General features: G+C 41.6%; 2 protein-coding genes across 21 annotated transcripts; one reads left to right on the forward strand and one right to left on the reverse strand.

Moving 5' to 3' along the window:
• Nucleotides 1-754: 754 nt before the first annotated feature.
• On the reverse strand, nt 755-13,199 carry CBX3 (chromobox 3). 9 transcript variants are annotated; one of them, XM_087772906.1, is made up of 7 exons: nt 12,835-13,177; nt 10,215-10,265; nt 9,641-9,709; nt 6,186-6,328; nt 4,462-4,627; nt 2,977-3,071; nt 755-1,399 (listed from the first exon to the last, which is right to left on the reverse strand). In XM_087772906.1, exons 2-7 carry the CDS (start codon nt 10,236-10,238, stop codon nt 1,273-1,275), a joined length of 624 nt encoding a protein of 207 aa, XP_087629032.1. In that variant the 5' UTR covers nt 10,239-10,265; nt 12,835-13,177; the 3' UTR covers nt 755-1,272. The 9 variants fall into 9 exon arrangements, with proteins under 9 accessions (XP_087629032.1, XP_087629039.1, XP_087629070.1 ...); XM_087772913.1 differs by lacking the exon at nt 12,835-13,177 and adding an exon at nt 11,910-12,032; XM_087772966.1 differs by lacking the exon at nt 755-1,399 and adding an exon at nt 1,416-2,332 and having other exon boundaries at nt 12,835-13,199.
• On the forward strand, nt 12,135-27,144 carry HNRNPA2B1 (heterogeneous nuclear ribonucleoprotein A2/B1). Of its 12 annotated transcripts, XM_087772822.1 has the most exons (14): nt 12,135-12,307; nt 17,948-18,058; nt 18,875-19,021; nt 21,058-21,268; nt 21,514-21,615; nt 21,705-21,794; nt 22,328-22,390; nt 22,859-22,978; nt 23,254-23,376; nt 24,435-24,517; nt 24,672-24,709; nt 25,362-25,596; nt 25,840-25,970; nt 26,799-27,144. In XM_087772822.1, the coding sequence occupies exons 1-10, from the start codon at nt 12,278-12,280 to the stop codon at nt 24,494-24,496; spliced, it is 1,059 nt and encodes a 352-aa protein (XP_087628948.1). In that variant the 5' UTR covers nt 12,135-12,277; the 3' UTR covers nt 24,497-24,517; nt 24,672-24,709; nt 25,362-25,596; nt 25,840-25,970; nt 26,799-27,144. The 12 variants fall into 12 exon arrangements, with proteins under 12 accessions (XP_087628948.1, XP_087628956.1, XP_087628963.1 ...); XM_087772830.1 differs by lacking the exon at nt 25,362-25,596; XM_087772837.1 differs by lacking the exon at nt 24,672-24,709.
• Nucleotides 27,145-27,779: the final 635 nt, after the last annotated feature.

The following is a 27,779-nucleotide window of genomic DNA, read 5'->3' on the forward strand; positions in this document are numbered from 1 at the left end:
AGCTCAAGGCAAACTGTACCATGGTACTCAAAAAACAAATGAAAGAAGGTGTGTAGATGAAAGCAAGTGAAAAGAGGAATGGCAGCTGAAGAAAGAATGGAAGAAGGCAACTTTCCTCCTCCTGAGTTCCCCACCCCTTACTTCTGCCCTTCTGAAGGCATTCTGCAAGCAGCTGATTATAGGACTCACTTTAAAATTCAATCTGAAATAGAAACAAAGTCTTTTGTTTAAAGTATATGACTTAGTATCTTCATTAAAATATTCCACTTTAAAGGCAGAGCTATCTAAGTGTTCTTCAGGCAATGGCCTGAAGAATAATTCCAACCGAAAAAAACCCGCTAGTTACAGTACAGCATTGCAGTAAGACCTGAAATTAAAGGAAAGGCTAATACTGTCAACACATGTCAAATATTTCCTAGTACATCTGCAGAGGCCACCTGGCCTTGTGACCAGCAGCCATACCTAGGCAGATGGTTGCTATCTGTGACTTAAAGTACCCAAAGCACATTCATTCCACAGGCCCTTCCTGCCTGAATAGAACTATGCCTCAGGCATTGTTCACCAAAAAAATACAAAGAATCAAAGCCTGGTATTTGTCTCGTATTGAGATTACAGAGTAGCAATGGGGTAATATTAATTAATCAATCAACCCCCAAAAACCAACTTACAGCTAAATATATTATGAATTGAGAGCTTAACATATCAAAAGTTCAGAAATATCATACCGCTTCAAAAGAGTCACAGCCTATCAGTATAAAGGAAGAATATAAAACTATTTTATTGACCACTGTTCACCAGTATTTACAATAAAGTAAACAATATACAGTCTGATAACATTCAAATTACTACAAAGTTAGTTTTCACCTGGTCTTCTTGGGACCAAGTGATCCCAAATACTAAAAAGAATGGTTCTACAGGTTTAAAGGGCTAGGTTTGGGTAAAGAAGATACATGCACATCAATAGTATAGAAGACTACAAAACATCTGTGAGTTTGTTTACACATTCATTATGATTCTGTAATAACTATGGAAGTTTATGAATGTTTTATAAAAGCTTTTACCTAATATGGAGGAAGTAGTAGTATCAAATGCTCTCTTGTGATAAATGAAACAAGTTGCAGAAAGCTTTTATTTACTTGCTGTTGATGCAAAACATACTACTTCAAAAAAATATCAAATTTGATTCTTGTTAGAATGTATGCTTCTCACATTGCTAATAAATCAAATTTCAGGTTTTAATATTCATATATATAAAAAAAGCAATGCAAACAATTATTGTGCTTCATCTTCTGGGCATGAATGCCAAGTTAGTCGCTCTTCATAAAAAGCGATTACGATCTGAGGACACTTCACGTTAGCTTCTTTGGCCAGGACCAGATCTGCCTCATCAGAGTCTTTCCTGATGTAGAAGAGAGTGGGATTTAAGAAAATGCATAATCATTAATTCAATAAATTTAGCAGCTCTTGATACGTCTTAAGTTCTGAAAAGAATGTCAGCTAGAAATCAGTTTTCAGTATACCTTTCACTATAGCTATCAAGCATTTCCCTGCTAATGGCAAGGTTTCACAGCTGTATCTTCCTTCCCTTCCCATGTTTTTTTCTGCTTGAAAAGAAAATGCTATTCAAAATGAACCATGTATACAGTTACCTATTGCATTATGTAATGAAAGAAGTAAAACTTTGCTAATTTTGTCTTTTAAAGCATAATCAAAAGTTCAAAGTGAGACTTAAAAAATCAACAGCACCAGTCTTACGAGGTGGTACTTACATCCAAATTATATTTACTGTTTATGCAAGCAACTTGCTGTATTTCCTACTGCTACTCTTGATGCTGTCTTGGGGTAATAACACAAACTTTCCAGTCTGACATGCTTCAGATCCCATTTTTAAGTGTATGCTGCCTTTACAAGTCAGTTTTGTGCATATATATTCATATCTTGTTGCCTACACTCGATTACAAAAAACTGATCAACTGCAATTGAACTAAAAAAAGGCTTCTTTTTGTACGTTTCCTTTGTGTTTGATTTTGCCAATTATCGTTACAGAAATTCAAATAGTCACGATCCGTATTTTGCAACTCTTCTAAGTTTCACATAAAATTTATAGACAATTTGAAAAGGCAGAAGGGAGACAGAATCTTCCAAAGCACTAATCTTCAGCAGTCCAGGCACATCACATGACAAATCATTTCTCTGGAGGCCACTCAGTTTGACTCCATTCAGAAAACTATGCCCTTCTCAAAGGCTGTGGAAAGCTATCATTCTTCTCATCCCACCACCTAAGAAATCTGACCCCCAGCAAATGTTAATTCAATCTCTTGTATTCTCAACACTGGAAAAAAAAAAAAATTATCCTATTTGTTCACTGAGGAGACACAAGAAGTCTTCTGTCAACACTGTAGCTAACGAAGCTGGTCTCCCTCTACCCTTCCAACAATGCAAACTCCCCCCCCCATCACTCTCCCCTCTTATTAGCCCCTAATGATAAACATCTCCTTCATATTGTTTGTTCTTCATCTCAACCTCAGCTTCCTCCACTAGTTCCTTCCAATTCTCTATCCACTTGGTTGCACACAGAACAGCTGGCACTATGGTTGGTTAAAAGGCTAGCTAGCTAGCAGCTGGCTTCTGCTTATTGAAACATGTAAAGCTGGAGTTCTGCCTGCCGTTCCCTCAGCAAGAATACTACTGAGATCCAGCTTTTCCATACAAATGCCAATTTTTCCATATTTTATCAGAATTTACCTTTCAAATTTCTACTTCTGTAAAACTGAACCAATAGAACCTAAAGTTATTTTGATTTTGGAAGGAAGAGGGAATAAGTACTAACTGATTATACAAGTTTTTCTAAGAATACAAGGTTAATAAGGAGATCACCAGCTGTCTTACCCCTGAAATGAAGTTGTCTCATTAGCTTAAGTGCAACTGCCTGCCCCCCCCCCCAATATGGACCAGAACTGCGGATGTAAGACTTACCATTTCATGAGGAACATAAGCTCTCCACTGCTATCCGTAGCCCCAATTATCCGCTCAGGATCAAGACCCCTTGCAAACCCTCTTGGTTTATCAACCTATTGAGCAAGTTAGAAGATTGTTATCTAGTTTAAGATAAAATTCTGTTTTGGCATTAGAGCTAGATACATGCATTCTTGTGTGTATATATACACATGTATATCAGAACAAAATATATAGCCTTACATAATTATAACAGCTATAATTACATATAATTATCTGCAGATGACTAATTTTTTCACGGCTCATCTTCAGGCCAAGTAATTTAGGTGTAGAGTAACAAGGAAGGAATTTTATATCAATGCTTCTAGCATCTATTTCTGAAAACTCAATAGATGAAACAAGGGTTCTAAAAATCTTTATAGTAGATAAACAAATAAACATGGCCAGTAAAAGCAACAAAAGAGGCAAAGCAAAAATGCACTCCTGGAAGTGGGAAAAACACATCCTTTTCAGCAAAACAACAGACACCGGTTGGCTTAAGCCAACCATGAAACCGCACCCTTGGGGAATACCTCAGCTCTTCTTGGCTCACTGAGATTGCACTGGTGGTAAGGAATATCACGACTATTTCCTGTATTAGTTCCTCTAGTTTCACAATATCCTTTTTGAAACAGTGGCCACTACTGTACCAGATGAAGACACACAGTTGACTTTATACAGAAACTAAAATATTCTTTGTATTATTCATCAACTATTCCTTCTGATGCCTTCCAACTTTTTTGACAGTAACCACACATCCAACAGCTGTCTTCAGGAAACCACTGACATTGCCAACCAGTTTCGTTTCAAATTGCTAGTTTGAAAGTTTACAGAGGAAAATGTGAACTATTGAGCACATTATTACATGTGCATTATTTTGTACTTATCAGCACTAAATTTGTCATGTTGTTCATTCATTTAAATTGTAGGAGAAACCCAGACCTTTAAAAAAAAGGTAGGCTTTCTTCAGTCACCCTTTCTACTTCTCCTCCACCATGATGTCTGGTCCTAATCTAAGTAACTGCCCGGTCTTCATATTTTGCCATCTTCCCACTCACCTATTTAAAATCATATACTAAATATGAAATATGAAATCCAAACCAACTTCATTTTTGTTCCATTCATGAACCTTTTGCTCTAATACAAACTGACCACTTAATATCATTCATAAATAACTCTTAACCAGTCTTACTTTCAATTATTCAGTAAGCATCATGGGACAACACAAGAACTTTTAGTCATTATGCCAATCAATCATCTTTTACCACCATTTGGTAGTCTCATTAACCACCACGAATGACTACCCTTTTCAAACCACAATTCAAGGTGCTGTGCAAATTTTACAGTTTTAAACCCATGTTTGGTCTCATTCTCAAAGTCACAACAGGATTTTGGGGGGAGATGGGGATGGAGAGGTAGGGAAGAGATACATGAAAAACAAAGCTTAGCACATGAACACATACTTACAGAGTCGCGCTTTTTCTTTGATTTACTATCATCAGATTCGCTATCTGACAAAGATTTTCTTTTGGCACCGTCTGTTTTTTCTTTACCAGCTTTCTGAGAGTTCAGAAAAGCTTCGATTAGTTCTGGACAATCTAAGTTTTCTTCAGGTTCCCATGTGTTGTCAGCACTGAAACATATACACATTTATGTAAAACTAGGAAAAGAAGAAAAACGTAAAACTAGCCACATGGCTCACCTTCAGCAAGCTAATTGTTTTCTCATTATGTAAGGCAGGCTTCTTAAACTTAAGGATGCTTATCTCACCATCTTTAGTAACCTTCATGTACTGCATTTGATGACTGAAAGAAGCATGCTCTGCTACTGTTGAAAACCAATATTCTTAAACTGGAGATACAGAATAAGCAGCTCGATTGACTCCTATGATCTGGGTGGGATCATAGGAATTAAAACAAGCAATCCCCACTCTACCAAGACCTACCTGCCCATTTAAACTGACTCCCTTCCCTGGTTCCTCTAAAGACTGTCCATGCAAACAAACCATATGATATGAGCACTAAGACTTACGGAGAACAGAATGTACACAACGCTCAGTGTCTAAGCTTCTGTATACAAGGAATGCTCTCAAAAGTTGTCTCCAAGCACTGAGATCAACTATACCTGGAACTATCTCCCTCCTTCAGTTGACTACAGGAGGGAACAAAGGTTCCATGTTCAGAGCTGGGCACTGCAAATGTTCCACTGAGTGTGCATTTTGTTAACTAAAATTTCAAGAAGTCTGTGAACATTTCCTACAACAACTGAGCACCTCATCAGAAGTCTTCATGCATGAACACTGCCACAGCGCTACTGCACAAGCAGGATGCCTACAAATTATTTACAGTTACTAAAACGTATTTTTACAACTTCAAATCAGACCCTCAAATACTAAACACACTGTGTTTTGCGTTTATGCACTTATCACTACACAAATTTCAGGTGCTAGAACGCAGAATGTTGCAATGCAGTCACTGTGGGAGGTATGCAACAATAATATGACTGTGTATGTAAATACTCATGTTCAAATGCTAGGTGCATCACCTTTTTTCAGCTAGTAAAGCAGTCTGCCAGAAAGTGTCACGGGAGGGAGGAGGCACAACTATGTGCCTACTTTAACAATCAACATTTAAGTCCACTGTAAGGTTTTCTTGTGCTTCCATAAGACCTGGGAAAGATACCTTTCGGGCATGGCTAATGAAGGCAACCATGCCACAGAATTCCTTATGCAAATTCATCTAATTTAAAAGCAGTTCAGAAAAGTGAATAATAAGCAACCTATCTGCTTCAAATTCATCACTTCAGAGCTGCCTACAGTTTAAATCCATGCAAAAATTTCTTACTCGGAAGTAACATTCATTCCACCACATATATAAATACAACAACTGTCAGTCTAGCTTACCTTGACTTAGCTCGTGTCAGTATCTATCAAAGAACAGTGGTAAAAGAACGATCACTAAAGACCTGGTAAAAGTCTTGGAACGTTTCATGTAGCACAATCACTAAGCTACATATCTTCTATTTTATTTTCATACTTGACTGCCCCACTTGAATACGCATTTATGAATGTCCTTCCCTTGAGGTTCTTTAAAATACATCCCCATCATCCAATCCCCTCTCTGCATAGTTATTTCTAATAAATGGTTAGTACTTAGCATTCTATCAGAAAAAAAATAATGGTAATGCCTTACTCTGTAAATCCTTTCCACTTCAAGTAGTATTCCACCTTTCCATTTACAACACGTCTGTCCAGGACTTTCTCCACAACAAATTCTTCAGGCTCTGCCTCTTCAACTTTTTTACCTTTGCCATTCTGTTTCTTTCCCATTTTGTGCTACAAAAGAAATTCAGAATGACATTATTAATTCTTTTGCTTTACACAGTTACTTCACTGGCCAAATCCAACTTTGCTCAGTAAACAGCAAAGAATCATGTACTTATTCACACTAAAGCCAGAAGCTCAGACTCCTTTTACGTTAGTGCATGTGGTCAGGTAACCTGAGCAAGACATGTTAATGTTTTGGGTTTTTTCAGTTGCTTAATAAGATACCCAACACCAGTTTTTAAAAAGGTGAAATATTTTTGTCCATACACTCAGTGCCTCCACTCCCCTTATAAATTTAATTCTCAGTGCTACATGCTCGGAAATTTATGAAGCTTCTAGAAGTTAACTCTATGCCTGTGAAAAGGCAGAGGGCAAGAAACAGCATAAGGCAGAAGTAAAGAAAAGTAATATGGGAACTGTGAAAAGGCATAAAATAGGAACGGGATGCTACTCAAAAAAAGGTGGTTACTATTTTTTCCAAAAAAAAGGAGAAGCTGATGGGAGCAAAGTTTATGATGTATTGCTACAATAAGCAAAATACTCAGCAATAACCCATAACTATTGAACAGGATGCATGCTAAGAGCATTCCATTACTGCAGTCCCTTCTCATTCTTAGCCACGCACCGATGTAACTTACATTGAAACAGATGTCACAAAGGTGCAAAAATTTAAGACAGCTACACTTGAGTACAGCACTTAACACATAAATGAAATTCTGCTAACTTAAAAAACTTTATAAGTGTTTTAGGTTTACATTTGATACTTCAAATAATATTCTTTAAGTTCTTAAAATAAATATTACATCCACATCATCCTCAAGGCATTCCCAGTTTAATAAGGCACAATTAAATAGTAATAGAAGGACACATTTCAGAATTTCCTTGTTTGTAATCTTAAAAAGGCTGGAACAAGCCTATCATGTTGTCATATCACATTTCTGGAGCACTAGCAGACCAAAAGCAGTTTGTGTGCCATTTTGGACTGCACCTTATACGGAAATTGTTAAAGTGGCAGCCGTAAACTAATGGGAGCATTATTAAGCTCCTGAAACATATAGTCATGCAGCACCCTAAGTCAAAGTGGACCGAAATAATTCCTCACTAATGCACTTCCTATAGAACAGAAAACAGACAAGCAAAAATCACAGAGCACCTCTAGTTGCTTGATGGCCTTTCTCTAGTCCTCTCTAGAATTAATGCAGGTTAGTTTGAGAACACTGCAAAGCAATTTTGAAGCTGTCAAATTTTTAGACTTTGTAAAATTTTATCTTGATGTGGGGAAAGATAAAAAAAAAAATGTATGTTAGACACAGGAAAAACTCATCTTTTTGTAAACTGATGATTTGAAGCAGATTCTTTCTTTCCAAAGCCCTGCCTTTGTGCCTCTTATTTTTCATAATTAATTTTTCCCTCCCTCCCCAAAACCAGCTTTACTCTGGTTAGCAACCCATAAATTGAAGGTGCAAACAACGAAGACCAGGAAACGTTTCAAGTTTCTCTTTCTAACAGCAAGTGTCTGTGTATGATTATATCTCATGTGACATTTGTTTTGACTTGGAAGCATAGAAGAGAGATTATCTAAAACAGACCATGTATTTCCAATTAGATTTTAACTGCCTGCATATCCCAGGTGTATTTTGACCACAGCATTCATGTCTGAAAAGTGTCAACTTAAGCACACTGGCTTTTTTTGCCTCCACAGGAAAAAGAATGTAAGACTGAAATTGAGAGAAAATAAAAACATGAAGATGTCCAACTCTTCTATGAAGGCAGCTTCTTTCAAGAAATGGAAGTGTGAAAAAGAGAAACCGGGTAGAGATGAGGAAAACAAACAAACAAAAATAGAAGCGGGGGGGGGGGGGCGGAGAACAAACCAACAAAAAGACACAGACTCACTATACCATAGTAATAACATTATAATTACTGGTGATGAGGCAAGCAGGCTACAAGTGGGGAACATCTCCATCTGTGTTCTCCGTTGGACTAAAATTCTTTGATTCAATGGAAGATTGTTTTCTGGTACTCTTTTCGGCTTCACTAATTCTTGTCACTTAAAGATAAACGTTTTGGATTTCTGTATCAAAGCAACAATTTTTTTTTTTTTTACTTTCTAAGACTTAAAGTAGCTATGTAATCTTCCACAAAAGAAAATCAATATCATGGGGGTCTGTATTTTCTTCCTTGAAGTGCAGTAAGAAATAATAAAATCAAGAATACTTTGCTTTTTATTTTACATATTAGAGATTTAACTAGGTCTCGTGTGCATCAGCACTGCTTTCCAAACTCTCGAGCCTTTCCAACCTATTAAACTAATACTTGATTGCAGAGCCCGCAGAAATACTGAACATTTGTTAAAAACCTGTACATTCTGAGATTACATGAGCCAATGTAAATCTCGGCCCACAAGTGAATGCGGTACCCAACTGAAGTTAAAGGGTACTAAATGTCCACCAGACCCCTGAAGCTCCCTCCTCTAGGGTTGCATGTTGCAAGCTGTAACTTGGGCATTTGGCCACTGAACGCTGATCTGTGGCTCGTTTCCCTTTCTGCATTCAGAAGTCACATATGACAGATGCAGATGCTCTCCAGTGGATAATCACTCTTTCTTTGAGGGGCAAGATTAAAACACTGATGTGACACTGTGGTGAAGGGTTTTAACATACAAGAGGTAACAAAATCGGAACTACAGTTCCAGAGGTATGCTATCCCTTAATGCATTTAGCTTTTGCATGCAAATACATAATGAAGCAGAATTAGTTATGGTTCCCATGGGAACCATAACTGATTTTCCTGACCTGTGCAGCAAAATTCTCAACAACATCAAATGATTAAAAATACTGCATTCACAGATTCTTTCCTCTCCCTGAGGCACCCCCTCCCCAGGCTGGCTAACTCCTTCTCTTACTCCAATTAGGGACAAGTGGGCAACCCATTACTAACAGAAAATTCAGACATTCACCTTGGCAAAATCTTTTAAAATAGTTTTGTTATCGTACAATATGAAGGAAGCACTCCATTGCACTTCTAAGCCAGGAGTTAATATAAGTTTTTAATATATCTCAATCCAGGTCAACCAGTAATCATTTCAGTAAATTTAAGAACAGGCCTTTTGAGTGCATTATAAATCAGTTCTTCTGCTATCCAAATTTTGAGTTGTACACATGTATTTTTGCTTACTTCCCCACCTCAACCTCAGATGCATCTCACGCTATACTTTTTCAGTTCTGTCTTTTGCAAAACTATATATCATTATTAGTTGAATGGTAACCAACAACCAACTGCCCTTAGAAGTGCATATTTTCATGTCAAGCAAAGCTTTACAGGACTTGAGATCCATGAATGCATCATTAAAACGGTCCAGGAGGGGTTGACATCTGATAATCTCTGCTCCTATGAAATTCAAAGAAACTGTTATTTGTTAAAAATCATTTCAAAAGGCATCTTAACTACGCCACATCATTTCCCAATAATATTATTTTTCATCTGTAAAGACTGCCTTTTCTCAGACAATTAGTTTTTCCCAAATACACTGGGAGAAATTAAATGAATACATGATTTGGATTTTATTTTTTACATATATGATGAATTACTTGGTGTGCTGAAAGGAGGCTAAAAAAATCTTTAGTGTTTTCTACTGTACGACAGACAGATGAAATAGTGCAGAGTCCTTTAATATTTTTTTTTCCCAACAAGTCTCTTTAGAAATGGCAGATTTATTAAAGCCAAAGACAATGTCCTTTCTAGTAGCCTTACTTTCTGGATCTGAAATTTTGGTCAGAATAATGCTGGGGAGGGGAGATGTGGATGTATCTTTTAAATGGAGATGCCAAGTTATAAGTTTGAAGAAAAATATGTTGATTAAATCCTTATATACTTTAGGTGTGCATGAACTTACCAATGTAGTTTTATTGGAGGCCATTTTTATTGCAGACTTGCAGAGCTTTTACTAGAAAAATGCATGACAATTAAAAGGAAGTTTACATTACTCAAAGAAAGGCATCCCAATACAAGCATGGTCCTTGTTCCAACCCCCATGTATTCACTGCATAGAACATTTCTAATACGGATTAAATCCAGAACAAAAAGTAGGTTACTACTTTGTCCGGCATAACCCAGTAATGCACCATTATGCTAGCCAGGATAAATGATACCGACAAGTGGTACATAGGATTGAAAAAAGGTTTTTCCCAAGGCCTTCTAAGGCACAGAGATGTTTCTAGGGAAAAGGGGGAGGACCATCAGGGATGCTTATTTCCTTAAACCCCATAGAACAGGAGTTCAGATTCTAGCAGTTAATCGAGATATACCTAGGTATATTAACTGCGAATCTGGTGGGGAGCAGCTACGTATCTGCGGTGTACTAATGAGTCACCCATTACTCTTACGTTGTAGTAAATGCTTATAAACAGCAAATATTGATCTTAATGCAACTATAACGTTGCCTTCCGATTCTCAAGTTTGCAAGAGTTAAGGCCCTAGAGCAATATTAACTCAGCTAAGCTGTACATGCTACATATTTAACCTACACAAATGATGTTGAACACAATCCATCCCCTTTTCCATGTCATTTCTCATACCGGCCACCTCCTTAGGCATGTATTGTCCCCGCCCCGCTGCAACCTATAGAACTGTTAGCATTCCCCATATGCCTGGGCAAGGCAAAAGAGAAAGTCCTTCAAGGCCAGAAACCCCCCCGGACTCAGCAATCCCGCCCAATTCTCCCCCGACACGGGAGGGGGATTTTGGCAGTCCCCTAGGCGGTGGGGTAGGCGAGGTGGGAGGAGGGCAGGGACCAGGGCCCCAGCGCAGAGGGGCTTGTCTCGTCCCCGTTTGAAAGGCAGGAGAAAGGGGAAAAGAAACAACAGTAATAATAACAAAAACCCCGTGCCACCCCCGCCAGAAAATACCGGCAGCCCCGCGGAGGCCTGCCGGGGGAGGCTGCGCCCCGGGCCTGTGGTGGGCGCACGTGAGGCCGGCGGGGCCGCCCCGGGGCCGCCCCACCGCCCCTCAGCGAGGGCCGGGGGAGGGACCCGCCGCTCCCGCCCCGGGCGGCCGCCGCCGTCGCCCGGCGGGCCCCGTGCGCCGCGCCCCCGCCGCCAGGGCCCCTTCCACGCCGCCTCCCCCACCCCGCCACGTTTCCCCCGGGCCCGGCACACGCCGCCGCCTCCCGGAGCAGGGACGCCCGGTGGCGGAGGCCGTCCCCCGGCGGTGGCGGGCTGGCTTTGTCTCCCGAGCGCCGCCGCCGCCGCGCGGGTACCGCTGCCCCCGCCCCCCGGCGCAGCCCTCCTTCCCCGCGGCAAAGCCCGCTCGCTCCGGGGCCCTCCTCCCTTTCGGGCCGGCAGGCGCCGTGCAAGCGCCGGGGCCGCGGCCCCCCCCCTCCCCGCCAGCCCTGCTCCGCCCGTTACCCCCCGCCGCCAAGGAAACGGGGGCGTATTGACGGGGGGGGGGGGGGGGGAAGGCGGGCGGGCTGCGCCCCGCATCTCCCCGCAGGCCAGGCCCGCGCCGTGGGGCGCAGAGGGAAGGGGAGTCGGGGAGGGGGAAAGGAGGCGGCTGGAGCGAGAGAAAGAGGGAGAGAGAGAAGGATACAGACTTCAATGGTGCCCAGCCGCTCGGGTCTCCCGTCTCCTCCCGGCTCTCGCCCTGCGCGCACTGAGCAGCGGCGGCAACAGCGACATCTGAGGGGGGTTGAGGCGGGGGGTGGGGGAAGGGAGGGAGGAGGGAGGGGGTGGGGAGCGGCTGGGCGGCAGCGCGGCGCGGCGCAGGGCGGGCGCGGCGGCTGGCGGGGCTGGGCTGGCCGAGCTGCTGCGCGCCGGCGGCTGACGGGGCAGAGCGCACGACGCCGCCTACGCGCGAGCTGCAACCTCCTACCGTCGTCGCCGCCAGCACAGGAGGGGGGCCAAGACGTCTCTCCAACGGGGGGCTAGCGCAGGACCGCGTCAGGCGTCCAAAAGAAGGAAGATGCCTCGCGGCGACAGAGAAAGCGACTGGGTGAGCCCGGTGGGGCGGCGGGCGGGGGAAGCGGGCCCGCGGCGCCCGGTAACCGCAGCCGCCATGATGGCCGCCGCCATGAGGGCGCGTTGGGCCGGAGCGGACGCCGCCCGCCGCGGTGCGAGGCCCCTCGGTCGGTGCGGGAGGGAGGCCCCGGCGAGCCCCGGGAGCGGGGAGGGCGGGCAGGGAGCGCCGGGGTGGGTTTGAAGCTCGTTGCGGCGCGGCCGAGGGGGCCGTTTGGAGCGCGGCCATTTCCCGCGTTGCGGCGGGGAGGCCTAGTCGTTAGCGAGGGCGCGGCGGGAGGGAAGGGGGCTCGGGAAGCACTGCGGGGGGGAGCTCGGAAACTCTTCTGTTAGTGGGGAGGGGGGGTCCGAGTGGGCTGGGGAGGCTTTGCTCCGGGCGAGGAGCCGCGGGTGGATCCGCGCTGGCTTTCCCGGGGAGCTGGGGGCGGGGGGGGGGAAGAGAAGAGGGGGCGGGAAGAGCCGCTCCAGCGCCATTTCCCTGGTGCGCGGGGCGGCAGCACTCACCCTTTGTCGCGGTGCGTGCGGGGCCGCTGAAGAGAGAAAAAGGGAGGGAAGAAGGGGAGGAAGGAAGGAAGAACAGAGCGCCGAGGCGGGCGGCGCGCCCGATGTCAGCGTTGCGGGGGTAGAGCGGAGCAGGCTGCGGCGAAATCCGCTTCTCTCCGCCGGCTCCCGGGCCCCCGCGATATGTCGGCGCTGGCGCCAAAATCTGTGTGGTTATCACTTCCTCCTGCCCGGGCGGAGGGGGAAGGGGCCAGGCCGCCGACCGCGGGGGGGAGATTTCGGGGGTGCGCTTGACTCTGCTCCCGCCCGCTCCCTGCCAGTACCACAGGTGGCCGCGGGGAGGGCAGCGGGGCGGGGGGGCCGCTCCGAGGCTGCCTTCGGCTAATTATAACCCCTCGCTTTGAGCCTTCGGGGCCGTTCGGCAATTTCCGGAAAAAAAAAAGCGACGCCGTGCCAGTGGCGACGGGGGCCGTTTCGGCTCCGCTCGGGCGCGCATTGCGAGTCTCTTCCGTTGTCGGAAATTGCCGAACGGGCTGGATGGTCGAGGACTGCTGCGTCTTTTTTTCTCCGGAAATTGCCGAGCGGGTTGCGAGCGCCATTCTCGGCTGCTTCGGCAAATTCCGGAAATTGCCGAAGCGAGTCGGACGGGCTTCCATTCCCCTTTCGGCTTTTTCCGGCGACTGCCGAAGCGGATAAGCTCGACGACGACGGCTTCTTCGGCTCATTTCGGAGACAGCCATTACTAACGGAGTTGATGACTTTTTATTACGTGATAAAAACACGTAGGGGCGTTATACAGAACTGTCCCTTTGGAGATATTTAAGCTCCAGATTCAAGCCTTTTTTTTTTTAAAAAAAAAAAAACAAAACTAAAACCTCGGAAGCGAGCCTGGGCTGGAGAAGGAGGGCGCTAGCACTACGTGGAGCTGAATTTCAAATTACGTAACAGTTAAGGCAGCCATTACTGACCAGTTGTACGGTACTGTCGAGCGGGAATACGTAAACCATGAAGAATATGGTACGTGAAAAGGGAAAATTGAGAGTTTGCTTTTCAGGAGGGTGACAGGTTTGGTTATGCGGATGGAGTGAATTTTTCCGGGTCTGGGCGTTGCGAAAGGGGGTTGAGCCCCTGCCAACGCAGGTCCGGGTGCCGCTGCTGGCTGCCGGTCGGTGCGCCGCGGGTAGGGGGCTGTCTGTCTGTCTTTCCGCAGAGGAAGCGTTAGCGGGGAGGAAGGTTCTGGAAGCGGCGGTTGGGGCTGCTACGCAGCCGAGAGAGGAGGCGGAAGCTGCGGTAGCCGTGCATGGCGGGCGGCGGGTTCTTAATCGCATACCCGTTCGCCGAGCTGCCGTTAAGGTGGCGCCGGAGGGGGGCAGACGGCTACGGAGGTCGGTCAGTGCGCGGCGATCCGGGGAGTCGCCTTCGGCCTGCAAGGTGCCGGCCGGCCCGGGCGGCGCTGCCAGTAATGGCGGTGGCGAGGGGGAGGGGTAAAATGGCGGCGGCGAGACTGGCTTGTGCGTGAAGCTGTGAGGATCGCTGCGAGGATGAGGAAGCGGGTAAGGCGGGAGGGCAAGAGGGGCTGCGGGGTGGGCAGCTGTAGTCGTCCGGTATCTGCGGGGGCGGAAAGCAGCGCTTGCACGCTCTTCCTGGCACCGTGTGTGTAGGTGCACGCTAGAAGCGGTTTGCAGCGCTTAGTTTCTGTTTAGCCCGAGGACCCACGTGTTATTAGCTTTTTTTTTTTTTTTTTTTTTTTTTTTTTTTATTCTGGGGTCGGTGCTTCCAGAAGTTCTTTCCCTTCCCGCCGCATCGCTGTCCCTGGAGGCGACGGCTGCTTCTGGGCGCCATTTTCCCTTTCTAGCTGCGGGGGCCCCTGTTTTCCTGATATCCGCCACATGGCGGAGCCGGCACGGTAACCGCTTCGCTCCTGATAACATCAAGCTGCGGGGGCGGGGGAAGGGGGGAGAACCGGGCTGTTGGATTGCAAAGCCCTGTAGAACGTATAAGGGCTAACGGGGCGCTTGAGGGGGCGGGGGGGAGAGAGAGCAGCGTCCTTCTAGTTTGAGACCAGTAAACCCAGCTTTGCTTTTGGCAGGCCTAGCCATAGTAGTTCAAAGATCCCACTCGTTTGTCTCTGTTAACTGTTTTCGTTACTCCGGTTCTTAACTCCGCAGAAATCTGCGGTCAGCTTGGAGTATTTGTGCACACTTTATTGCTATATGAAACAAATTTTCTTGCTCTGATGATGAATTTTCCAGCAAAGGCTATGCATTTTCCAGTTCTTTGAAGTGTTGCTTTAAGCCTGTGAAGAAAGGCTTAAAATAAGCACTAATGAAGATTCTACAGAGTTCGTAAAGATTTCCTCTTGCACTCCGTTCCTGCCACAGAGTGTACTATGGAAATCTTGAAAGAGGTTTTTCTTACAGCTTTCGTATTGTGGGCCTTGGCAGGAGTGGGTCGTGTTGGGGGGGGGGACGCGTTTTTACCAAATGAGGATTTTCGTCAAGATTCTGAGAGGGACTGGAGTGATAATAATTTTTATCATCCATTTTACAACTTCAGCATAAACTTCAGATGGTCAGAGATCTCTGGACCCTGGTGGGAGGTTAATGCTAGACTATCCAGAGCGTCTTAAAACTGACACGTTTAAGACATACAGTTTCTGCATCCAGAGGCTGTGCATGTATTAGTGGAACATCTTTATGATATTTTCACACAGTGGTTTTAATTGAAGAACTGGTAGTGAATTTTGTTACTGCTGTGTCGTGTGTGGTGCCTAGATGTTGTTCTGGGTAGGGCATGTACGGCATGACACATAATACATGGTAGATTACAGTTTCTAAGAATTCATACATCTGTAAAGTGTGTTATTATTCTGTTTAATGTTTATTAGTAATGTGTGGTATATGTTTGTCCTTTAAAAAACAAATGCAGTTGTTACAGCTAATAGCTTCCATTCTTTCCTTGAGTTTCATTTACATGTTTATAACTGTTTTCAAAGGTAAGCCTAACACTGAAAAATCCTACCTGTCTAGTAAATTTGCTTATTTCTTATATTTTTATAAGAGTATAAAAGTGCATTATTAGATGCATGACAATTGATTATATAGGAAAAAGTGTCTTTTGTGGGCCTATGAAACTGTAGCAAGTAGTCCCTAATTTTCAGGCAGCAGAAATGAATTTGAAGGGAGCACTTTTTTGGCAGTATCGTTGCTTAAAATGATTTCTCTGCTAGCCTATTCAAATTATAAATGATAGTATGACTTGCAGCATATGACTTTTTAGTCCAAGTCTGGTATGCAGCATCCTTTCCTTTATTCCTTTTGAGAGATGAGGAGAAAGGAAATTTGGCATAACATGGGTTTGCTGCTTTTAAACTCTTGCGTCTAATTTGGTCTGCGTACAAGGAGGAGACAGTGCTAGCTTCCTGTGTGTTCCTTAGAAGAAAAAATACTAGATCCAACAGCAGATTCCAAGTGTTGTTAAGAGACATTTAAACTGATCTCAAATACGGTATTTATTTTTTGGAGGGTTGACTTCCTTGTCAGACTGCAGTATCTCATGCTGGTAATAGGGTGATGCATTTTTGAAGAAAAACTGATTCAGTACTACCTACAGTAATTGTCTTCCTGATGGATGCATCTAGATCCAGGCCTTGCCTTGGACAACCTCAGAACGCCTGTTGGTCTACCTGCAGATGGGCTTAATACTTCTTAAAAGCATTTGTGCACTGAACTATTTTGCTATTTTCCAAATCTCATTGGTTGTCGTTGGTTGTCTAATTTCCTTTTTACATTTATCTTAATGTCCAGTGCATAGTTAGTTGTGTTGTGTTTGTTAGTTAGAGCTAACTATACAGTGTTTGGGTTGTTTAAAAAACAATCCCCACCCTAAAGAAAACACAAAACCAAACACCCAAGCAGATTTTCTTGATTTTTAAAATTAGTTAACAGTTATCAGTTAAAGCTGAAGTAATCATTGCATTTGAGTTCTCTTGTCCCTAGCAGGACAGTTCTCTTTCAAACAACATTCTGAAATCTTAAATTTTGTGGAAGGGGACTACTTCTTAGTGCTTTTTTTTTAATTGTTGCTGTTTGACATATGAAATTGCAAAATGCGTGATCCAGTGGTGCTATTGTGTGCAGAAAATGACAATTATGATGCTTGCTTAGTTAGTATACTAAGTTTTTTAACTGGTAGAGGTTGGAAGGTTGTCCTTCCTGCTTTGGTATAATACCACATACAAAATAGTAAATGCAATATCTTATTATTGGTCCTGTTTTTTTTAACTATGTACTTGTCATCACAGCGGAAATTTCCGCTGAACAAGTGCAGTGATAATTTCTCTGAAAGGTAATAGAACAAAGTCTTACTGAAAGCATAATGTATATTAGTGGATACATGTAAGAATATGTATTCACATTTCTGTTTCAAAGGGAATCCACTTAGTTTTGATACTGCTGCTGTTGAGGGTGGATAGGTTTACTACTAATTCCAGTGGTGCAGGATCCCAGATTAATTTTACAGATGCTCTGGCTTTCATTTGTTTTAATAATTAATGAGAAAATATGAATTGGCGACCCATTTTAGAACATCTTTAGCCATATCTTCTTCTTCTTTTTGTTTTGTTTTGGTTTTTTTTAAATGCCTTGGGTAAATAGCATGATAATATTCATGTATAACAATTTGAGCCAGAATGGTTTTTAAAAATAAATGCCATCTGGAATAGAATCAGACTGTATGAATGAATTCATATTATCTGTAATGAGAACTTTTGGTTTTGTTTTTATTTTCCTTTGCTTTAAAAAGTATCTCCTAAAGGTCTTTGAGGGGATTATTCTGGAAGTTTTTGAGTATGGTCCCTTGTTCTTAATATTTGGAGGGAGAGGTGGGAAGAAGCACGTTATTAAAATCTGTATCGTAAAAGTGGACCCATGGAATTGCATAAATTACTTAATTTCTTGAATAGTGGTAGAACATGTAGAAGACCCAAGCCTAATTTTGAAAAATATATCTTACTGAAAGTTTTTGACACTTAAGAAACTCTTACTTAGTGTCTAATTAGGCTGATGCAGAGGTGGTATTGCTAATTATATTAATGTAATCTTCTTTTCTGTGATAGAGGGAAAAGGAGCAGTTCCGCAAACTGTTTATTGGTGGCTTAAGCTTTGAAACAACAGAGGAAAGCTTGAGAAGCTACTACGAGCAATGGGGAAAGCTTACGGACTGTGTGGTAAGTTTGGCATGCTAATGCGCAACGATGGCACAGAATGTTTAGAAATCGTAAAAGTGGGGAGTTTGTTCAATGGGTGGCTTAATGAAAAGATGGAATATTAAATTTTCTTAAGTGTACAGTTGGTTGGTTTATGCATAATTAAGTCCACTGAAGCTATGCACACTTTCACTTGCAAACTCTGTTGATGAAGTTAGGGAGCATTCGCAATCTGTTTCCTGTAAAATCTCCCAGATTATCTCTAACTACTGATTTCAACAGTTAATTTTAAGCTTGGGTGTCATTGGCTGATGTTTTCATAGAATCATTTAGGTTGGAAAAGACCCTTAAGGTCATCGAGTCCAACTGTAAACCTGACACTGCCAAGTCCACTGCTAAATGATGTCCCTAAGCGCCATGTCTTTTAAATACCTCCAGGGACGGTGACTCTTGCAGAAGTTCCTCCACGGAATTTTTGGTAGCAGTAAATACGTATTTCATTACACAAATCTGGTCTTCAGAAAGCTTAAAAGAAATTACGTGTTTGATTTTTTAAGAAAACAAACATAAATATGAATATATGTATGTCACTTGATACAGCAACTTTTCTGAGTTATCGGTAGAGTCCTAGAGGACAACAGGGGTTTGAATTTCTGTGATGCAAAGCAGTGCTGTTCATGTACTTAATCAGCATAGCCTGCTACTTTATTATAATGGTGTTTTGAAATCAAATCAAGGAAAATGTAAACTCAGTTTACATGTTTTGTCCAAATGTTGTTAGTGTTAAGCTTAACATGAGACGGGTAGAAATGGTTTAAACGTGTTAATTATTTTTAGGTCATGAGGGATCCTGCAAGCAAAAGATCGAGGGGGTTTGGTTTTGTAACATTTTCCTCCATGGCTGAAGTTGATGCAGCCATGGCTGCAAGACCTCACACGATTGATGGAAGGGTGGTTGAGCCTAAGAGAGCTGTGGCTAGAGAGGTAAGTATGGCTTTGAAAGCAGATACTTTTCATTCTTTGAAAAAGGAATCTGTTTTGGTCAGACAGTTATGCTGCTTGTTTGAAATCGCCTGGATTTAAATTCTCTAGTTAAAAGGCCGTATTTGGGGCACTATTTGCCCACACTTTCGGTCTGTTAAATGACACTCCTACATAAATGTCTATTATTACAGTGAATTATAAAGTTACTCTGGTTGTAGAATCATGTCTGCAAGGGACTCAACTGGGGTCTGAAGGTATGGTTAGTAAAAACATGTTGAATGCCTGTAATTATGCAAATTCCAAACTAACTCTTCTCTGGAATGGTTACTGTTGCTAAACCTCAAATTAATAAACTCCTGTCAATCTCTCCTGACTCTATTCCAAGCTCTTTTTGGGAATTTCTAAAAGGTATGTAACTGAAGTGACTAAAAATAGAGAATGTAGTAGGGAAACACTTCTTTTTTCCAGTGTTGGTGTACAAAATCATCTTAGGACTACTCTGGTTTTAGCCCTAGGCATATTTGGTTTTAAACTTCAGGGTACAAATTAGGTGTGTGCACAGGAATGCAGTGCACCTGTGAACTTTCCAGCCGGGTTACTGTGGCACAGAGGTACTTGAGGAGAGTTGTGATTTAACCTGGCAGACAGTTAAACCACCACGCAGCCGTTTGCTTGCTCCCCTCCCCCACCCAGTGGGATGAGGGGGAAGAAAAGTAAAATCATGAGTTGAGATAAAAGACAATTTCATAGGACAGAAAAGGAAGGGGAAATAATAATAATAATAACGATAAAAGAATATACAAAACAAGTGATGCACAATGCAGTTGCTCATCACCTGCTGACTGATGCCCAGCCAGTTCCCAAGCAGTGGTCGCTGCCCCCCCCCGGCCAACTCCCCCCAGTTTATATACTGAGCATGACGTCATATGGTATGGAATAGCCCTTTGGCCAGTCTGGGCCAGCTGTCCTGGCTGTGCCCCATCCCAGCTTCTCGCTGGCAGGGCATGGGAAGCTGAAAAGTCCTTGACCAGTGTAAGCACTACTTAGCAATAACTACAACGTCAGTGTGTTACCAACATTATTCTCATGCTAAATCCAAAACACAGCACTATAGCAGCTACTAGGAAGAAAATTAACTCTGTCCCAGCTGAAACGAAGACAAAGAGCAAGTGCAGATTCTAGGTGACTTTTGTTTACCACGTGGGAGCTCTGGGAGGGTTTACCAGTTTAAGGTTGGACACAGGTGTTTAATGCATTTGGACTGCTGAACTGGAATTGAATGAGCTGTCCCAGCGGTCAAGGGAAATGGAAATTGTAACCACTAGTACCCCTGTTAGCTGTCCCAGTTTTCTTTCCATTCCCTGCAGAATGCGGGGTTGGTTAGCATTTGGAAAAGGTAATTAAAGCAGCATCCGTGCATACTGTTCATACACACAAAGCTATTGCTAAGCTTTAGGAGTAAGTCATCACTACCTAGTGCAGCAGCTCGGATATCATGCTCAAAGTGTAAAAATAACCTGTGAATGTGAGGAGTTGTCTTCGTATTTTGAGTAGGGGTTAAAATGCATAGCTGTGGGTTTGCTGAGGTTGAAGGACCTTTGCTGTTGATAGGAGTGGCATATGGGTATCACTGCTGTTGGGAAAATGTGAAGAGGAAGCTGACACATCTTTGTTTCAATTCTAAAAAATCATGCTCTAGTTTAAGGTGTTAATTACTTGCAGTTCTTTCAAACAGTTGATCTTACTTTTTCTCTAAATACATTTAAAGGCTTTTTATTTTATGCATTTCATAGCAGTTTTATGTGTATCTTTTTCAGTGCTTCTAAGGCTTTCACATAAAGGGGGGAGGAAAAGCATCCAAATTACCCCATGTTACTTCCCTCCCAGGCAAGGTTGCAGGGACAGGCATCTGAACAGGGCTACCTCAGTGCTTGATAAAATCTCAGTTCATCGGTATTCCATTCCTGAAATCCTGGCAAAATAGTGATTTGTGAAGTTGTTTTTCTTTGTGTTAATTTAAAGGATTCTTTTAACAGGAATCTGGAAAACCTGGTGCTCATGTTACTGTGAAAAAACTATTTGTTGGTGGTATTAAAGAGGACACTGAAGAGCACCACCTTCGTGACTACTTTGAGGAATATGGAAAAATCGACACTATTGAAATCATTACTGACAGACAGTCTGGTAAAAAGAGAGGGTTTGGATTTGTTACATTTGATGACCATGATCCTGTGGATAAAATTGTATGTAAGTAAGCTTCATTTCACTCTTTCATTTGATAGTATTAATCTTTGCAGTCATGGTAATGGCGTAAAGCTAATCTTAAATAAGTACTGGTTTCTTAAAAATTGTATGGTATCTTGGGTTTTTTAAATGATATGGAATATGCATGGATTAATTTGGAAATTACTTCATTTTTGGAAGCCTGATACTCTTATTTGTTGTCAGATCAGTATATAAATGCTGAGGTACTTTATTTGATGTCGTTACAGTGCAGAAATATCACACCATCAATGGCCATAATGCAGAAGTAAGGAAAGCTCTCTCTAGACAGGAAATGCAGGAAGTTCAAAACTCTAGAAGTGGGAGAGGAGGTATGTACAAGTAACGGTTAATGGTTTGTGGTTGATTTCTGTGTTCACTTTCCATGATCTCACCACTTACAAATGTTGAACTGTTATAGGGAACTTTGGGTTTGGTGATGCACGTGGAGGTGGTGGCAACTTTGGTCCAGGACCTGGCAGCAATTTCAGAGGGGGAGCCGGTAAGACAGGCATGTTTGTAGCATTTTTTTTTTCCTTATTTATACTGTCTTTCTGGTTCTGAGTAACTTTGTGAGCTACTGTTCTTTAATTTAAATGCCACTGTAGCAGTTAGAGAATTTGGGGGACAAATAACTTGCAGACCTCTTCTGTAGTACACAAATTGATTATGTGGATATTCAGTAAAGTGATTTTCTTTTTTTTTTTTTTTTTTAAGGATTTTATTAAAAGCCAAAATTAACCTAAACTTAATTTTGGTAAGGAATTCAGAGATTTCTCTGTAATTCTATGCAGCACTTGCGTGACCTTTACAGTGGAAGGGCTATGTCCAAAATTAAAACTGGGTACCTTACAAATGCAAGAAAATTGAAGATGTAGAGTAATGATTGGATGTGTTATTTTACATATATTTTTCTGAATTCAAGTGTATATGTGCTTAATCAGTAATCTCTTGAGATTTGGTCCTTAAGGTCATAGGGGTTTCAGAATTCAGTTAAGTTTGCTACAGGTGAGTTGAAATACTGTGGGTTTTTTTCTCCAACAGATGGATATGGAAGTGGCCGTGGATTTGGTGACGGGTATAACGGATATGGTGGAGGACCTGGAGGTTAGTTTACTTTGGTGGTGGTGGTTGGTTTTTCTCTCATTCAGAAACATTTTTACATTCACTTAGTATTTGTATAAAATTTATATTAGTTGCCAAAGCTGTTTTGTGAGCTTTAAGAAGCATGCATGGCTGTTGGCTCATGTTAAACCTGTATATGGTAAATTGTATGGTTATTTTTTGGACAACCATGCACTTTTCTTTAGAACAGCAATATTTCTTACATTTCCTGAAAAATCAAGATTTTAATTGAGGCTTTTAGGCAGTCTGACTGGTGGGTTTTGGTCACAATTCAGTTAGGGTGGGAGTTGGTATGTGCCCTTAAAAACAGTGTTCGTAGAAATTTCTTTACAAAACTCCTACCCTTTTCTTCCCCTGTAGACTTCTAAACAGAAAAATATCCTCTGATTCTGTAGAATTTGGTTGCCTTCTACACTGAAAAGTTTATTTTAAAGGATTGTATTGTCATAGGTGGCAACTTTGGTGGCAGTCCTGGTTACGGAGGAGGAAGAGGAGGATATGGTGGAGGAGGACCTGGATATGGCAACCAGGGTGGGGGCTATGGAGGTGGTTATGACAACTATGGAGGAGGTAACCTACTGGCTTGAAATGACCAAGCATTTCAGTTGTAAATTAGTGCAAGTTATTTGAGATGGGTGGGGGTGTGTGTGTAAATGTTGTCTAAGGAACCTCTTGTTTTACAAGTAGTATGAAATAGTATGAAAAAGGAGTTTGTTGCATACGCTGCTGGCATACCTGTGTGATTTTGTACTTTATTTAAGATTCTAATAATGAGATAACTTTGTGAGTGCTGTATGCCTTTTAGCTCATCTAGGTATTTCTCCACTTTTGTATCAATAATGCAGGCAATTATGGAAGTGGAAACTATAATGATTTTGGAAACTACAACCAACAACCTTCAAATTATGGTCCAATGAAGAGTGGAAATTTTGGTGGCAGCAGGAACATGGGGGGACCATATGGTGGAGGTACTATATATGTCCTGACTTGCTTTGGAGCCAAACAGAGCGGGTGGGCTTTAGTCTTTTGGGGAGGTGGAGGGGAAGATAGGACAAGGGGTAACTGTTTTGAACTAAAAGAGTGTAGATTAGGATTAGATATAAGGAAGAAATTCTTTACTATGAGGGTGGTGAGGCACTGGAACAGGTTGCCCAGAGAAGTTGTGGATGCCCCACCCCTGGAAGAAGTGTTCAGGGCCAGGTTGGATGGGGCTTTGAGCACCCTGATCTAGTGAAAGATGTCCCTGCCCATGGTGGGTGGGTTGGAACCAGATGATCTTTATAGGTCCCATCCAGCCCAAACCATTCTGTGGTTCTAAGATGGATAGGTAGAAGTTGCATAACTTCTGCAGTAGAGGGACTGTTAACACCCACATTCTTTCTGCAGGTTGGCTAAAGTTTCTCATCTTGAGACTGCAAAGCTTATCTTGGGGAAAATTATTAGTACTATTTTTTAAAAGATAAGTGACAAGGTACTAACTTTTTCCAGAATATTATGAAATGTTTTGCAGTTTCCGGTCTGTTAAGATTTTAGCCAAGTTTCATGTTCTTTGCTGCCAGCTCACGCTATTTGTAGAGAGTCTAGCTAAGGTCAGCTAAACTTGCTGGGATTTCTTTTTTTTTTTCCCCTCTTGTTGTAGTGTCACTTTTTTCTGACACACTATGCTTTTTGTTGTCTAAATGTTATTTAATATGTCGTGTAAAGCTTGTGAAATGGAAACTGAAACATGAAGCCCTTTCTCGTAAAGGTTTAGCATGCGAATAAAGTCAGCCCTCACAGGCTCAAGACAGTACAGTGCCTCAAATTACATATGACACTGTTGAATCTTCTAAGATGTCAGCATGTAATTCTTGTGGCAGTTCTTGGAGGTTATTTAGAGGAAGACAGCGAAATGTTAAAATCTTTGTTGTATATGCCATCTCTGGAAGTAAAGTGGAGTTAATCTTCATACAGAATCGAAAGCATTCCTAGATTTAAAAAGTGTACTGATGTAACTGTTCTATTTCTTCTTTTTCTGCAATTGCAGGAAACTATGGTCCTGGGGGCAGTGGAGGAAGTGGTGGATATGGAGGGAGGAGCCGTTATTGAGTTTCTGCAAGCATGCCATGGGTAAGTATGTTTATAAGTATTAAAATTGCAGTGATTCTTGAGAGTAGCTGCAGGAGTTAAAAGCTTTTTAGGATCATATTATCTTTCCTTTAAAAAATGGTTAGATGAACAATTTCATAACCTATTTTTTTACTCTTTACTTCTGTTGAAACAGGCTTCACTGTATAAATAGGAGAGGATGAGAGCCCAGAGGTAACAGAACAGCTTCAGGTTATCGAAATAACAATGTTAAGGAAACACTTATCTCAGTCATGCATAAATATGCAGTGATATGGCAGAAGACACCAGAGCAGATGCAGAGAGCCATTTTGTGAATGGATTTGGATTATTTAATAACATTACCTTACTGTGGAGGAAGGATTGTAAAAATGCCTTTGAGACAGTTTCTTAGCTTTTTAATTGTTGTTTCTTTCTAGTGGTCTTTGTAAGTGTAGAAGCATTCCTTTGATAATGTTAAATTTGTAAGTTTCAGGTGACATGTGAAACCTTTTTTAAGATTTTCCTCAAAGTTTTGAAAAGCTATTAGCCAGGATCATGGTGTAATAAGACATAACGTTTTCCTTTTAAAAATTTAAGTGCGTGTGTAGAGTTAAGAAGCTGTTGTACATTTATGATTTAATAAAATAATTCTAAAGGAAATATTGTGTAATTTTAGATTTTTTTTTAATATTGTAAAATAAGGCAAGGAGTGGGTAGTATAAGGTTCCCACAAATAATATAAAGCTATTGTTGTACATGTAAAATTAAATGCTGGTCAGAAAAAAGTATGTTGTCTGTAAATGATCAGGTTTAAAATACCTAGATAACTTAAGGGATATCTCTGCAAGGAGAAACACCTTTTTAGATCTTTTAGATGCTGCTTCTTCAATGGCAAGGAAAGGAAATATCCCCAGCGAGGTACTCTTCCAGGGACACAGGTCTAGTACAAGAGAACTCTTGAAAACGTCACTAAGTTCAGCCAGTCTTAAAAAGCTGCGCTGTATTTCTGCAAAGCTTTAACTACAGTAGTTTATAAGGATGCCAACGAAGGCTGAGGGTGTAGAGCAAACTAGTTCTAAGCTTCAGTTAAACTTCTTTAGGTAAGATCTTATTTACTTTTCCTTTCTTAATGTTCCAAAAACAAGAAACTAATAATTGTTTGACAGTATTCTATCAGTATAGTGATTATCGTTATGTAGTTTAACATAGCAATGAATTGAGTTAACAATTACCAATTGAAAAAAAAAATTGTGAATCCTGTTTTCTTGTATTATTAAATTTTTTACAAACAGATTTTTGTTAATTTCAGCTACTTAACATATTTTTTTCCTACTGGAATCTAGCTATGATATGAACCCTGGACAAGCATAGACTGCTGCCACTGTACACTGCTACAGTTGAACAAATGAGACCTGCAAGTGTCCATTAGTAAAGCTTTGCAAGGGTTCCATCCCTGGTGTTGGTAGTTAAAATGGTAGGTCACAAGTTAATTAAATCATACAACTTTATTTTTGCATCCTGCAACATTTTATTTTTTCTTGGGAGTCTATGCATTACGGTGGTTGCAAGGTAATGCAATGAAGGTAGTTCTGTGCTGTTGAGAATGAACTATGTTATGTGTCTTGTCTACTGTAATCTATTTTATATAACACGTTTCATCCTGAAGGTTCCCAAGTAACTGTAGACTGGTTACGTGTAAGGAAAAAAATTGCACCACAGAATACATCTGCCTCTGTGAAGGATTGTGTCGTCCATTCTTATAACAACTGCATAAGCAGTTCTTTAGGAGGGGAAGTGAAAACTTCAAATGAAACTGCAGGTGGTATTTCATAAGTGTATAATGTAATTACGTAAATTGGAATTTGGCTAGAATGTCAAGGTTTCCACCATTTTTTATAGTTCTTGCAGCTAATAAACCTTAGTGCCAAATTCAGTCAGCCTTACTCTCACTGCATTGAATGTTTGCACCTCAAATTAATGGAAATTTATCAAGTAATGAGTTACTCAGAGTAAGGATGGCATACTCTACTAGATTTGGTTTTTAAATAAAAATCAACAAAACCCACAAAAAAAAGCAACCAAAAAAACACCTTAATTTCAAAGTTCCGTTGCCTTTAAAAGGCTACCCACTGAAGAACATGGACTCGGCTAACAAAAGTCCTGTTCCTTTTTGTGTTAGACACACCAGTGAACTGCTTATACTTTTTTTTTTTTTTTAAAATGGCTGAAGTTCCCCTATTGGTAATTTGGTTTAGACATATGTGATAAACATCTTCAGATACACTTTTTTTTTCTTTGGCAGGAAGGTGCCATGCTGCAGGTAACTAATGAAGAAGTGGTCAACCACAGAAACGCTTCAAGAAATAAGAAATTCTGTATCATCAGAAAATAGTTGTTTTTGCTGCCTTCATTAAAAATCTAGAGGTTAAATGAATACTGATAAAACATCACAATTAGTACAGCTCCCTGTAATGCTGGGTTTTTTTAAATTATAGTAATAATGTCTTGTAAACCTTTCGAATAACATTCAGATTCGTTAGGAGAAACAAATCACTAATGTTAAAATAGCAAGCATTCTGTGAGTAGAAAGTTTAACTACGTATTTTTATAACTTTCATAGCTTTAAAATAAAGTATTTTTATACCAAAGTAGTTCTAGTGTAATGCTTAATAAAACTTAGTGTGTGTCTAACATTAAATAATGTTTATGTGCAGCTTTTAGACCCTTTCATGATTTGAAACATTCCATTTTGAGGTGGATTTAAAACAAAGTCAACTTGGCAAGTGTATTCACAGAACTTGCATCTCTGACCATAGGCATCTGTTCTCTGTTGGGAGAAACAGTGCTGCAAATTAAAAATGCTGATCTTTTTGCACACAAATGCTTTAAAATAGCTTTTTGGCTATGTTTTGTATCACTTTATAAAAATACCTCCTCCTTTCCTGTTAATGAAACCAACCACTTAAGACAGTTTGTCAAAATGTGATAGGACAAGAGCTCTGTCCTTTTCACCTGTAAAGAGCTTTTAGCATCAAGAGAGAAAGACTGAATGGAGAGTTCCTGCTGTACCAGAACTGTATTACTGGTAGCTGCATCTTCGGGGGGCTGGGGGGGAAACAACAACACCACCCCCAAACCAAACCAAGCTCCAGGTGTGAGCTTGGGATTGTATTTGAGGGAAGGTGTCTTCAGTCTGTACTGTTTTAACTTGCTACCTACATACACGGTTTATTCTAAACTTGAAATGTATATGCTTAGTTTTGGCAGAATCATGATGTCTTTA

Source organism: Nipponia nippon, unplaced genomic scaffold (assembly GCF_047370975.1).
Source record: "Nipponia nippon isolate SJK-2023a ecotype South Korea unplaced genomic scaffold, ASM4737097v1 scaffold_1, whole genome shotgun sequence".
NCBI lineage: Eukaryota > Metazoa > Chordata > Aves > Pelecaniformes > Threskiornithidae > Nipponia > Nipponia nippon.